The sequence below is a fragment of the Gymnoscopelus braueri genome (assembly GCF_963280865.1).
Source record: "Gymnoscopelus braueri genome assembly, chromosome: 21".
NCBI lineage: Eukaryota > Metazoa > Chordata > Actinopteri > Myctophiformes > Myctophidae > Gymnoscopelus > Gymnoscopelus braueri.
The window spans coordinates 26082536-26096984 of record NC_137623.1 but is presented as its reverse complement, the minus strand read 5'-3'; the positions used below and the strand labels follow the sequence as shown (position 1 = coordinate 26096984).

General features: G+C 42.0%; 1 protein-coding gene across 1 annotated transcript in view; it reads right to left on the bottom strand.

Annotated features, from left to right (window-relative positions):
- The window catches only part of prex2 (phosphatidylinositol-3,4,5-trisphosphate-dependent Rac exchange factor 2), a 149295-nt gene that overhangs the window by 9542 nt on the left and 125304 nt on the right, over positions 1-14449 (bottom strand). Inside the window, exons 37-38 of the mRNA XM_080417598.1 lie at positions 6990-7056; positions 6318-6508 (exon numbers count right to left, since the gene is read on the bottom strand). Coding sequence (XP_080273724.1) covers positions 6318-6508; positions 6990-7056 — 258 coding nt within the window. The remainder of the gene's footprint in view (positions 1-6317; positions 6509-6989; positions 7057-14449) is intronic.

Genomic DNA, 14449 nt, shown 5'->3' with positions numbered 1-14449 from the left:
TATCCACATGAACCCTAGCGTCTCTATTCTGGGGGGGGGTAACCATTCAGCGAAAATAGCAGATCTACAGAACAAGAAGATCAGTATTTTCAGCAAAGAGATTTGGTATAAAGGGAAAAAAGGAGCAGACAAAGTACAGAGTGCTGGGAGACCCTATATAGCAACTATGTATAGGGTTAACCCATTCAATCCAGGAACACATCTACAAATGTCTTCTAAATCCTAACAGTTTTCTGAAAACCGTATGTTGCTATAACATCAGTGGTTCTCAAACTTTTTCATGTCAAGGACCACCCAAAAATGATATGAATTCGGTCGCGGAACCCCATCTCAACATATTTTGTTCCAGGGACCCCCTGAAGCAAAGTACAGAGTTAGAAATGTTCGCTTTAGAATTTGCAAGAATGTTAAAAAAAGAATGGCTATAGCTAAAATCTAAAATGACACAGATGCGTTCCCAGATTGAATGGGTTAACCGATAGACAGGCAGTCAGGGACACATTGCTGCCAGAAGGCCGTCACTTCAGATGCATCAGGCCAGAACTGAACCCCCCCCTTGGATCAAAATTGCACAATTTTACAAGAACTTAAGATGACGTGATAATAAAAAGAAGGTCCAAAAGACATGATCATTGGCTTTGCAAATGGATATCCTTCCTCAGACTCCAGGGGGAGCTTTTTAAACCATGCATACAGACGTCCCGCAGATCTTTGAATATCACTTCAGCCGGAGCTGGAACATGATGCATGTACCGTAGTGTAATGATGATGCTCTCCTGGACGTTTGGGTGGATCTTAATGGGATAAAGTGATTTATACATATATCTGGTTTTATGGGGTGGTAGTGCACAGCCCCTTAACAACCTCCACAGACAGGTTTATATACAGATGAATGAAAGAGGGAGAAAAAGAGGGACGAGCAGAGAGAGAAAGGAGGGGATCAACAAATGGAAAAGTATTCTGTGAGTTTGTTTAAAAATCATACTATAAAGTGCTGCATCATCAACGCTTTAAAGAGTGTCCTTTTAAGGACTTCCTTCTCATTTCCATAAAAGCTGTGTTTAACTAGAAGGTCAGATGAGAGCAAAGCCGTGGAGGCAGATAAAGGACCACTGGTATCAAAGCGGGACGGTGTATTTGTTAACCCATTCAATCCGGGAACGCATCTGTGTAATTTTAAATTTCTTTGGCTATGCAAAAATAGCAGATATACAAGCTCATAGCGCGGCACTGAGTGTCATGCTATGAGCTTGTAGATCTGCTATTTTTGTATTTTTCTTTGAATATATATATTATTTTATATATTTCTTTTTTTTTTTAAGCAAACATTTGTAACTCAAAACTTTGCTTCTGGGGTGGTCCCTGGAACAATTTTTTTTTACACAAATGCGTTCCCGGTCTTAATGGATTAAAAAAGAAAAGGAAAAAAAAAGCTGCATATGTAGCTGTCAGAAGTGAAAGATCTCCACAGTCTGTGTGTGAAAAGTCCCTGACCAATAAGTAATGTGCCTGAGGCTTCAGTTATTCACCTCACAAAATACCGTAGAATGTTTGGGGTGCTTAGTATTTTTGTTCTATTTTCCTTCTTGCTAGCATTTTGTCTAGCTGGCAAAGTGTATTCTATTTTTTGCCTCTATAATAGATTTTTGTGGCGTGACTGAGGTAAAAAGGTAAAAAGAGCAGTGCAGCATATTGCAAACTGCTGATTCCTACAGATATCACACTTTTGTTAGTTCATAAAAACTAATCCAACAACCAAACTAATACAATCAGTGGCCGACAAGGAATGTAATTTACACATTACTACTACAGGTACTTGGTTTGGCTTCATACACAATGAAATATCTCAGAAAGTATAAAAATCCATTCTTTTTTTCACCCTTGACTGAATCTGCCAATATGGCTTATTGCATGTGTTTGTACTGTATGTTTGTGTATCTATATTGATGTTACTGGATATATGCCTGGAAATCTGAACAAGCAGATCTGCAGATCTGTCATAATGAGTGAATATTCAGCAAAATAGCAGATCCACAATCCGCTATTTTCGGCAAAGAGAATGGGTGTAGAGGGAAAAAAGGAGGAGACCAACGTATACAGTAGTCCCCCCTGCCACGAATCCACCCCCTAGATCTGAGTTCTGAAAATGGAAGCAATTCTGTGGAGTGATGCTGAAGGATAGGGAACAGCCCTGCCATCTGTAGCTTTGGAAGGTGAAAGCGTAGTGAGGGGAGAAAGCTGTTTCACAAATAAACACTGAATATGGAAGGCCTTGTCACCTGCTGTATCGCTGTACACTTAAGCTGGATTTCGACTGCAGCTTTAGCACCACACCACACTACACCACACACCACATCAAAATATCCGCTGTTTCCATTACATTAAAGTACCAGTAGGCTAGCCCCTCTCAAATACACAGGTATGCGTAGGAAAACTCCATGCCAATGGATATCCGGCTTTAGCCTCCCTGCCTGGGTGACTTGCGCATACACGCGCACACACACCCGCAAATATCACAATATTTTGTGACCAAATACCTCTATATTGATATTCAAGGTCAAGTTTATTTTATCCCCAACTGGGCAATTTGTGCTACAGTAGATATTGTGACGATATATCGTATTATGATATCCAAAAGCCCAGATGATATCTAGTTTAATATCACAATAACAATGTCGATATATTGCCCAGCACTAACACACACACACACACACACACACACACACGGTTAATAACAGGGAAGCAGTCATGCACTGACAGCAGCTTCCTATTAAAGGCTCATGCAAGCAGGCAGCTCAGTCCACGGCACTTCATCAAACCATCAGTCACACCCTGCATCCGTCTGAGAGACAGAGAGAGAGACAGACAGACAGAGAGAGAGAACACAAAAAAAAAGAGTCACAGAGAAATGAATGAGAGTTTCGGACAGAGTGGTGGGGTGGAGAGAAAGAACAAAGTGAGAGATGAAAGATGGGAGCAGGAGCCAGTAGGAGGGGAGGGGGGGGGGGGGAGGGATCAGGGGAAACAAACGATCAGGATATTTCTGTCCTCGTGCATTGATCAATGGCTCCTCCTACGCCGCAGGTGAGCCGAGGAGAATCTATATAGAATTCAATGAGAATAGAGCTGCCATGTTCCCTTCCTGTGCAAATTAAGTGCCAAGCAAACTTTAAAGGCTATAATCCTAATCCACTCACAAAAACAATGGGCCCTCGCAAATTAGAATATCCTATCTGTTCAGTAATGAAATGCTTGAGTCCTATTTTATATTTCAGCTATTCAAAAATAGCCCGTCTACAAGTTCATTGTGACGCATTGTGAGCTTGTAGATATGCCTTTTTAGAAAAATATTTGGAACCATTTCATCTTGAAAAAATACTTTTTGAAGAATTTTGCCTGTAATCTTTTTACGCGGGTGAACCGTGTGTGGGGCTGAGGAGATGTCATAGAATGGATAAGTAGAAAGCAGATGAGGGGAGGAACACACAGGAGAGAGGGAGGAAAAAGTTGTTGAAGGTGGTAGGTGAGAACAGCGCTGTAAAAGGAGAGAGCAAGGAGAAAGAGAGAGGATCCAGGCAGAAAGAAAGGTAAAAAAGTGGGAAAAGTTGGATTTTACAAGGGCATTATAGAGAAAGAGTAAACCTTATTGTCCCGGACGTTTTTGTAAAACACATTTGATTCTGGAAATGCCAAAACTGAAATGATTTGAAATTGGCAAAATGTCTGCAATTGGCTGGTTCCGGCGGGACGCATATCCCATAGCCTGTAGGGATGATTGCTCTGCGATTATAAATATACTACAGGTGACTCGTTGTTTGTCGGATTTGGCCATTTAATTGAGTTAGGGAATTGAGGTTCTTGGCCTGCTGTTGACACTGATCAACCATATAGTATGCAAGATTAGCTATAGACAGACAGACAGACAGACAGACAGACAGACAGACAGACAGACAGACAGACAGACAGACAGACAGACAGACAGACAGACAGACATCGAGGGTGAAACATTATCTCCTGGCAGAGATAATAAAAAAGACATACAATTGACAATGACAACATGACAGCGCAAAACAACAATGACAACACAACGGCTTAAAAAAAAACTAGACGAAGTGCTAGAGTGCACGCTGCTCTATTGCATAAGATTTAGCATTAGAGTTCAGCATCTTGAATGAGGCTGTAACAAACGATAGCTTCAAGAAGGTTTGATTTGCACTTTGGCACACAGCGGTTCCCATTCAGAGCAGAGCCTTAGGATGATGAGATTCTGCAATGATTTTTGTTGCTTGTTTCATGACTGCCTGCTCATGCAGGCTGTGTGGGCTCATTATTCTTCCTTCTCTTATTACCTTCATAGACGTTCTTTGCTTTCTGGAAAGCCTGCTTTTCAGTTTCACTGTTCGGCTGCCAAACCAAGCTGTAATTCTGTATCTAATGATGTTCTCTTGGATTGTAGAATATCAAAATGACTGTCTGCTCACTCAGTACAGCTTCAAACGTCTTAATCTAGTGCATATCATTGTATGTTATCCAGCAAAAATGGCTGTCTATGTGGATACCCAAGTATTTATACGAGGACAACTGTCTGCTTTTTGGTGACCACTTACTGGTCAGTTACTTGCATCAGGTCAAGGACCAGCTCCTGTGTTTTGGTGACATGTCACACCACTTGATGAAGGTGTCTACTGCGTGTCATTATGGTACACAGAAGGGTCTTTAAGTTGTCCTGGTGTAAAATGTTATAATGCTGTAGAACTGGAAAGTGACACTAAGTAGAGCGCAAATCTCCTCTCGGGAGGCAAGCCGTACCTCTCTCCATCTTTCTCTCTGTCTGGGGCATGGGGTGATAATATTGTGGGGTTGTGTGTGAATGAAAAGGCCCGGGGCAGTGGCTATATTAAAGTACTCTCATTACATCATTACAGTGCAACCAGAGTAGACATGGAACAGATATGGAGACAAATATTTTGGACAGTACACACAGTGAAAATTAGTGTGGCAGGATGTCTCTAGGACAGAATCAAAAGGAATTGTTATGCACATCCACGTAGGTGCAGGACAAAAAAAGATACGTACCAAGACAGCTGCTGCTCCAATTAAACTTTATTGTGCAGATCACGTTACGACCAGCGAATGGTCTTCCTTAGGGGACCGCCTGAGGAAGACCATTCGTTGGTCAAAACGTTGTGATTTGCACATTAAAGTCTACTTGGAGCAGCAGCTGTCTGTGCGGACTTCTTTTATTCTTGTCATCACTTGGACAAACATGATGTTATCATTTCCAAAAATGACATAGTTGTCGTTAACCGATTGGAAAAATATTTTAGAATTTATGTCCTTGGCCTGCTGTCAGTGTGCACAAGAAATATGCCGCCGATTGGCCTAGTGGTATATGAGAGTAGCTGCGGAGTGCGCGGACAGACACACACACATGCGCGTACACGCACGTACGCACGCACGCACGCACGCGCGCGGGTAAAAACATGATCACCTGGTGGAGGAATTATTGGGGTGTACTTTACTGCAGTCATTAATGTAGAGTATAGGAGATATCACACAACCTTGTGGGACCCCTGTATTACTATGTTTGGTCTACAACAACATCCCATCTGAGAATTCCTGTCCTCAAAATACAAGTGAACACAGTTTCCTTGAACACCTTGATAGTAGAATCCTCTGACCCCCTTCCCTCCTTTCTCTGTAAATATACCTTATGATACTGAGCTTTATTCCAAATATGTTTGTAGTGTATTTGTATTGTTTTGTATTGTATGTTTTATATGAATATTACTGATGAATTGAGTACAGTGGACCACAATGGAAACAAGCCCCTGGGGATTTTTGTGTTATCCTTTTAGCACAACCTTTGACTGTACTACCTGTACTGTTAATAATCATGTTAAGTATTCAATCAATCAATCAATCAATAAATAAATCGAACCTTCACTTGTGTCCTATAACTAAGGAGAACAACAATCTATTCAGAGCAGTGTCAACTCTCATGTTCTTCCACAGTATTCAAGGTGGAACACAAATCAATAAATAAAGTTAGAGGAAAATCATTATTCACTGCGGCACATGCCTTTTTGTGCACTGGTGTTATGACTGACTGTCTTCCACAAAGCTGGAACAGTGTGTGAGAGTCTACCGAGCGCTGGAATATGGGACACCATGCTGATGTCAATCGATCTGCACAGCTTTAGAGTAAAAATAGCTGGCCTGTGGACTTATTAGTGCACGTCAAAAGGCGCTGAACACCAGACCAGACAGCAGGAGGGGTGCATACCGTGCACACAAAATGTGCTCTCAACACTCACCGGTGAACGCCACTGTTGCACATGGCGATGTGCGTGGCCCCCAGGCGCGAGCAGAGCTCCGAGGCCACGGTGAGGAGGCCGACTCCCGACGCCCCGCAGGCCGTGTACTGACAGGCGGCCGTACGACGGCAGCTGATGAAGCTCTCGATCAGGCGGTACAGCTCCTCCAGAGCGTTCAGGGGACGCATCAGCTACGAGGAAGGAGGGGTGGGTTAGGATAATGACGATGACTGTGTGTCATACAGTTATAAGTAGCAAAATGTTGATGCAGTATCTCTGCAACACTGTGCAACAACAACAGCATGAGATACAAAAACATAATACTGGGTTTCCAAGCAACAAAAGAACAAGAAAAACAAGACGAGATAGAAATTAAAAGTAAATTAAAAGTACAGTGATGACCCACCCACACACAAAAGGTGTAGCAGCAAATAACCCTAGCAGCAGTGGGGCATGTGTATGGGACCTGATGCAAGTAACTGACCATCTTAATTTTCAATAAGATAAGGTGTAAAAACGCAACACAATATAGAGGGGCTTAAGTGGTAAAATAAAACCTCACCTACAGTACAAGCTCACAACCCAAGTGTCCTGAGTGTTAATGAGTATAAAAAGTGACCGTCGCTGGTTAAATCAACATTACTGTGTAAGAATGTGTGAGGTGGTTCTTACCTTGTCTATAAGGGCAGCTTTGGGTCCAGAGCTGGGGGGCATGTTGGACTGGTCCAGGTAGAATGCCCTGTGGAAATGACACATAGACAAGATTCGTTTCAGACCTGCCGCAGTTTGAGCCAGCACTGCCCCGGTATGCCAGGAATGGGAACAATGGCTATCTCTGCTGTGTAAATGCTCAGCTCTATACAGAAACATGCCGCGCATATTATATTTACAATTATAGTCAAGTCATTAACCGACAGGACAGATGTTGGCGCTTCATTTGCAGTTCTGCTGATTGGACCCAATGCTGTGGCTGTTCTCCCCACACAGCACCCATTAGGTCATCAGCACCAGAGCTGCTCGCTGGCTTTGTCTCTTGGAAAAGTAGGCCACCGGTTCATTATGGAGCGCAGCCATATGACTATCAATAATGAGAGTAACTCAGAACCAGCTCAGCAGAAACACAAGGCTAAGCATCCCTTATCCTGGGCATCACTCCAACAAATGCCATTGCCTCATTCATTCATGCAACTACATTGCATTTGATTCAGTGTCCTTTCAAATTCTTCCACTGGAGGCAGCACTGGACCGGTGTCTTTATTGAGTTGTGTGCAGCACACACTGTGTGCTGCAATGACTTCCAATGGAGGTGGAGTGTTATTGGTGCTAGCTCAGCAGTCTCTGTGACTCTATCAAATCTCTGTGGGCTAAAAATAGGCCTACTACACTACATTAAACCTCATGCTATAAAACTGCATAGCCCATTACCTCATTCCAGAGGCAATAAAGATATACATCACACATTCCATTCATACCGTTTCTGTTTCTGTAATCATAAATACCACGTCCAACGCAGTATTCTTAGTCGTTGGAAAAGAATAGCAGGAACAAAGCAGGATGGTGTGGGGGAGAAAATAGTTTACAAGAATCTGAGAAAACACAGTTCATTCATCTGCATTCAGTGCGCCAGCAAATGATTAAAATCTGGCCAGGGACTGAGGCCAGGTTCGTTATGGCCATGGCGCTTTCTGCCTGACATAATAGTAATGAAATTAATGAATCAAAGCTGCATTTAAAACACTTTTGATTCAGGGTTTTATAGTGACATAAATCAGGAATCAATTGAGCTAAAGAATGATGCTCAAATTAATGAATCAGAGCAGCATTTAAAACAATTTTGATTAGGGATTTTATAGTGACATAAATCAGAACACAGTTAAGCTGAAGAATGAAGTCATCAAGTACATGTGTACACAAGTACACATGTGTACACAAGTACACATGTGGATACACACACACACACACACACACACACACACACACACAAAGACAATAAGGACATACTACCACAGTCATAATAAACAACCTCTGAAACAATACATTCTTACGCCGTTGTAATGCCATAATGCATCCACAAAACACAAAGATCTCATTTAGGTTAATGGAGTTCAGCTGGGCTGCATCAGGAGGGCAGAACTCCTATATCTCCAACACAGCAGGCTGCCTCGAGTTCACCAACATATTTTCAGTTTAACCCCCATTAATAGCAGAGCATCGTCATCCAACCCTGTGAAAAAAGCTTGTCTACTTTTTAGTGTCTTCGGGTTTTCCTCCAATTATTTCATTCCCAGTCAAAGTGTTATATCCTTTTAACCTCATGGCGTGCACTGCTAAATGGCTATGAGCAGTGTTTACTACGGGTTCAGGTAGAGCTAACAGTCCATATAATTGGTTCAAGGCGGCGTTCATCATTCACAAGATACTAAAGATAGCCCAGGAATTACACAAAACGCTGACCACTTCTATATTGCTCTTGTAAACAGCTGGCGAGCACATAAAGCAACATGAGGTCCATAATGTAGCATGTTGAATAATGTATAAGAAAAGGGTGCATTCTGTCTGTAAAGCACTTAAATATTTTATTTCCTCATTAAAGTTTTCACCATTAGCACCTGGCATCAATATTGTGTGTGGATGTGTGTATTCGAGTGTGTGCGCGCCTTTCTCACAAGCATGCCTGTGAAAGGGTGGCCTCTGTATAGCATGGGGAAAAAAAGCACTGCAGTCAATGAAATTGGCATCCTGTTCATTTCCAACCTAAATATAATTGTCTTCACAGGGAAAACAAAGACAGGCGTGGGATTTATTTGATCGATGAGATGTTCTAAACTGTGAAAACCAGTGAAAAACAACTATTATAAGAGTCATGACAAACTTCTGATGTTTTTACTGCAGCCACTGTAGAGACTTATTTATTATCTTTTAAAATGTTGTATTGGCAGTGAACTCACCTCTTATCTGTCTACTAGACCATTGAAAGTCTAGAAGAAGAATTTGAACCTGTGAGGAGCCACCTTCAGCAAAAGAGACCAACTCATATTGGATTTCATCTGAACAATGGACAAATGTATCCCTTTTGGCAACAAAGAAAGGGAAAATGAAGAAAAAAAGAACTACACTACTAGCATTGCCCGTCCTTGTAGACGCCTCTAGCAGAGCCAAGGCCATTTTACCCACTGATTATCTCATAGACTTGCTCCTGGGGGCCACGCGTTCTAAAAATATTGCCAACCACAGCTTGAGGGACACGGCTGACTCCCCTGGAGGTCTCTAATGATGAAATAATAAGAGTCAGACATTGGCTGGTGAGTGTGGTTTACAGTAGGCCTGTATTACATCCTCTGGGCTTATGGTGTTTTGTCAGAGGCTGGAAACTAGGTACTTTAGTCTTATTATGGGTGAGAAAAATGACATTTTAAGCCCACACGCATTGAAGGCATATATCACTCTCTGGTGGTTAACATACTGTCGGAGCGTATGCTATATTAGGGACACATCTAAATCCGGTAATACATATAGGGGGCCTATACCATTTCATATCCCACCAACAATGACTCAGAGGTTTTACCCATGATCCTTTGCTCAGTTCTCATAGTCTGAACTCTCTACTGCTGCTCTACTTTAGAGGTAATCAAGAGTAGCCAGATTGGAAGCGAGGGCATAGACTGAGTGCCCTCAGCAGCCTGGTCACCAGCTTATAATCATTCCCCCAAACCCACAGGCACTCTCCTCAAACACTGAAGTTGAAACAACAACAAACAAAAACAACTTCTTAAGAACATTGCTGAAATCAACAACTCATGGTAGTTAACCTTCTGGCCGTAACCTCTGCGTAACAAAATAATGTTTTGGAAATTCAGATCAGTTGATTTAATTCATTCGTTTTATCTTTTCTACCTCATGTTTGCATTTTGTGGCTATGTACTGTAGCTCTGGCAAACCAAGAGGGAAGGTAGTGGAGCTGTGTAATAACCAACAGGGACTTTCTTTCCACCGCATCAACTTTTACACAGGGCCCTTAATGGAGAGTTTGGCCGCAGGCCAGAGATGCCCTACTCTGCTTTCAACCGGACTGGACTAATTTTACTGGGCCTACGAGGATACTTAATTCTCTTTGTTTCTTCTTTCTCATAACAATAGGACACTGCGGGCCCTTTCCCAGTACAGGAGCATTAGTGGTGGCTATGACATCCGTGAAGGGGGGATCTAAAACACAGATGTTTTTCAGAGGAGGAGCGTGGGAATGGAAATAGTATAGCGTGACATCGTCTGCTAGCAACCCCCCCCCCCCCCCCCCCACTCCAAATACAAAACAGTCAATGATCCCTGAAACATCTTGTGAGAGATGAAAAAATATTATTCTAATTACTTAGCATGTTCAATCCATCTGACCTTGTGCCTGAATTACAGCCTGTACAGTATATCCCATAAGCAATCATGAAGACAGGAAACTGGAAAAACACACCAGATTTATGCCTTTTTCTGTGCATGACCCCATAGAGGTGCATGCTGGTCTGCGCAAATCACTGATGCTGCTGTGATGGAGAAGCATCAATGTTATTAAAACTCACAACAAAAGGCGTGCTGCAGTATGCTGCCGAAGCCGCTATTGGTTAACGAGGCCTTGGTAGAGCCCTCGTGTGCGTATGCATACTGTACAATCATATTTCTGCCCTGACACTGAAATGACCTTGTGCATAGCGCGCGCCGCAGGTCATTTCTTAATACTGCACCACTGTCCAGCAAGGATTTATGGCCCTGGTTTAATATACTAGAAATGCATGCATGTGGAGAACTGGTCGGTCGCAGAGTGTTTGTGCCAAATAATTACAAATGGAATGTATACCGGATAATGTTGGTACAGTATTGGTACAGTATTACTAACAAGTAGATAAATATACTGTAGGTAAAGCTATATCTTTTTTTTATAACAGTAAATATAATAAATCCACTCTACCTCTTCCTACATAGAGTATCACTGTACTCACTAAGGGTAACCAGCCAAATCAATTATATTGTGTGTGCACACACACAAACACACAGCCTGCATTTCATTACAGCTTTTCATTAGAGAGGTCAATAGGCGAACTCAACACTAGTTATTAGTGTCAATCAAGGGAAGGGGACAAATGTTTGGTCCTTGACGCCAAAAGTAGATCCGTTTTAATGGGGGTCTTAATGTCAAAGTCTGTTTAAGACATACTGTAATATAAGTCTCTTAAATCACTGTCATGCAGGACAAAGGTAGCAGATAGATGCTACAACAACCAGGAACAGCCAGTAGCTTAAACACTCCATTAGTAAACAGAAGAGGCTCAATTAACATCAGAAAAATAACCTTGAGCCCTCATGGACAATACGTGTCTTGCTGTAGATTGTAGAGTGAAGATTGGATTTCGGTTTGGCACAATCTTACACAGCTTAATTACAGGTCTGAAGTAATCACTGCACAGATGAATCAAGGTGTCAAGCATCTCTCCCTGAAATTATAGAGCCATTATCAGCATAGCTGTTTCACATTAGAATTCATGAAACAAAGCCAGTGATCCCTGGGCATGTACTGTGCTTTTCAAATACAGGTTCAATAGGTACTGGATGAACTTTTATTGAGCTTTACAAAAAGGTATCAGTGCTGAAGTGTTTTCATCACTTCCTAAGCTGTGGTGAGAAATTCAGCACTACAGTATGAACAATCAACCTCTGTTAGCCAGTTGCCTCAGAGAGAGAGAGAGAGAGAGAGAGAGAGAGAGAGAGAGAGAGAGCTGCTCAATCCTAACTGTGAAATGCACATGGCCTTCTTGTCAACACCTTCCTCACTGCAGCCTGAGAGAGTGAGTCTCTGTAATCGCCATAAGAATAGAAATTACTATTACTGAAATACAAGGCAAAGGAGTATTTCTCAATGAGTTACGATGACAGTCTGGAATTAATTCATATACTGTGTGTGTGTGTATTATATATATATATATATATATATATATATATATATATATATATATATACACACACACACACACACACACACACACACACACACACACACAGAGAGGTTCACAGCACTAATGCCGGTCAGATTTAGGATGTGAGATCTTCTGCAATGACCAGCCCTACTAATGTGGACAAAAGAAACAAAGACACAGAGCTTGCTCTGGTATTGTGGTTTTTAATGGTGGATATTGTGACAATGTAGATCACTGGTTCTCAATGTCGAGAGGGGTCAAATATGGACCCTTACGGGTCTGTAACTCTTGAGAGTGTACAAATGGAACCAAATGGTAACTCTCAGAGTTAAATTAACACAGAGAACATTACATTGCAGGTATGGTATCCCAAAGGTAAAAAAAAGAAGAAAAATGGTTCCATTTGTACACTCTTAGAATTGCCCTGTTGGGGCCCCGGACCAGACATTGAGAAACAGTGATACATAGTGCTGCTGAGTACCCGTCAAACATCAGCACACCAGCCATGCTCTGCAGTTGCTTGTTGGCTCAGCCTGGCTGGATGCCAGCTGATGGGGGACTGACAGCATAGATTACCTGGGCTGTTAACCCATTCAAACCGGGAACGCATCTGTCTAACCACTTAAACCATTATTTTATACTTTGGCTATTTTTGAAAAATCTTGAAAATGTGTGCAAATCTTTGAATGCAGTATATATATATTTTAAAGCGAACATTTGTAACTTTAAAGCGAACATTTGTAACTCAAATATTTGCTTCTGGGGGTCCCAAATACATATAATTTTGGGGGTCCTTGAAATGAAAAAGTTTGAGAACCACTGATATAGCAATATACTGTATGTTTTTCAGAAAACTGTTATAGGATTTAGAAGACATTTGTAGAATAGGAACCTCAGGCCTTAATGGGTTAAGGGAGCTGATCATACAGTATGTGTGTGTATGTATGTTAAGTGCATCCATGTATCCATGTCTTCGCATGCGCGTGTGTGTGTGTGTGTGTGTGTGTGTGTGTGTGTGTGTGTGTGTGTGTGTGTGTGTGTGTGTGTGTGTGTGTGTGTGTGTGTGTGTGTGTGTGTGTGTGCTCGCGTGCGTGCGTGTGTACGTGCGCTGTGTATAGCAACAATTACCACCTTGCACACTCAGCCAGTGCCATTAATCATGTCCTATACTATATGTGACTCTTGCCACTCTGACAGAATAAACACCCAACAACAACAGGTCATGCCTGGTGAGCAGGAGAGAAGGGATTGATTGAGAGGGGATCCTTTCCTTGTCGTTCGGGAGAATGGCGAAACAAAGCAAAAGGAAACTGAAATGTGACATTGTGACCTGCTATACACACACAGGGCATTTCATCCTTTCTGATCAAGACAAATTGCACTGTACTGTGGCACGATCATTGGCAATTCAATAGCTGCAGCCAGGTCGGTGCTTGATGCTGAGGGGTTAGCAGGAGGTTGGCAACGCTGGACCTGGGGGATTGGGAGAGGACGTGATGGTGGAGGAGGTCGCAGAGGTACAGACGGGAGGCCAGGTTGTTGTGGGACTAGTAGGTGGTGAGGTGTATTTTGAAGTCAATTCTTTGTTTGACCGGGATCCAGTGAAGGTCTCACGGCACTCCATACTTCAGCATAGCATCTCAACTGCATTATGTACTATAAATAAAAGTTTAATGGCACAGCCTCTGTGACTAGGAGTGTACATCACCTCTGCTGTTTTCATAACAAAACAACAAAAAACGGTTATTTTTCCACTTCCTTTCTTAATAAATAAATAAGAAGAATCCTGAACTAGTTAGTCTGCTTAGTCAGCAATTAAATGTAAATGTACAGATAAGCACTCGCCTGTGACCCAAGGCTGTCTATATAGCCTTGGGTATGTAAGGAAGTTTAACGTCGTCATCATTTTGTGTATGCTGTTATCCAAAATATGATATAATACTGTCAGTGTGCAGAATGATGGTATTGTTGGCCTTGTGGGAATCAAAACTTCTAACACACACACACACACACACACACACACACACACACACTCTTCTAATCTAGATGGCTCACCTCCTACAGAGCCACTCCGTAAAGAATTCACAATCCTTTTTGAAAGACTTGAATATCAGCATACTGCTTATCATTCAGACAGATGCTGTAAAATGTAATCCTCCACATAAATTATGACTC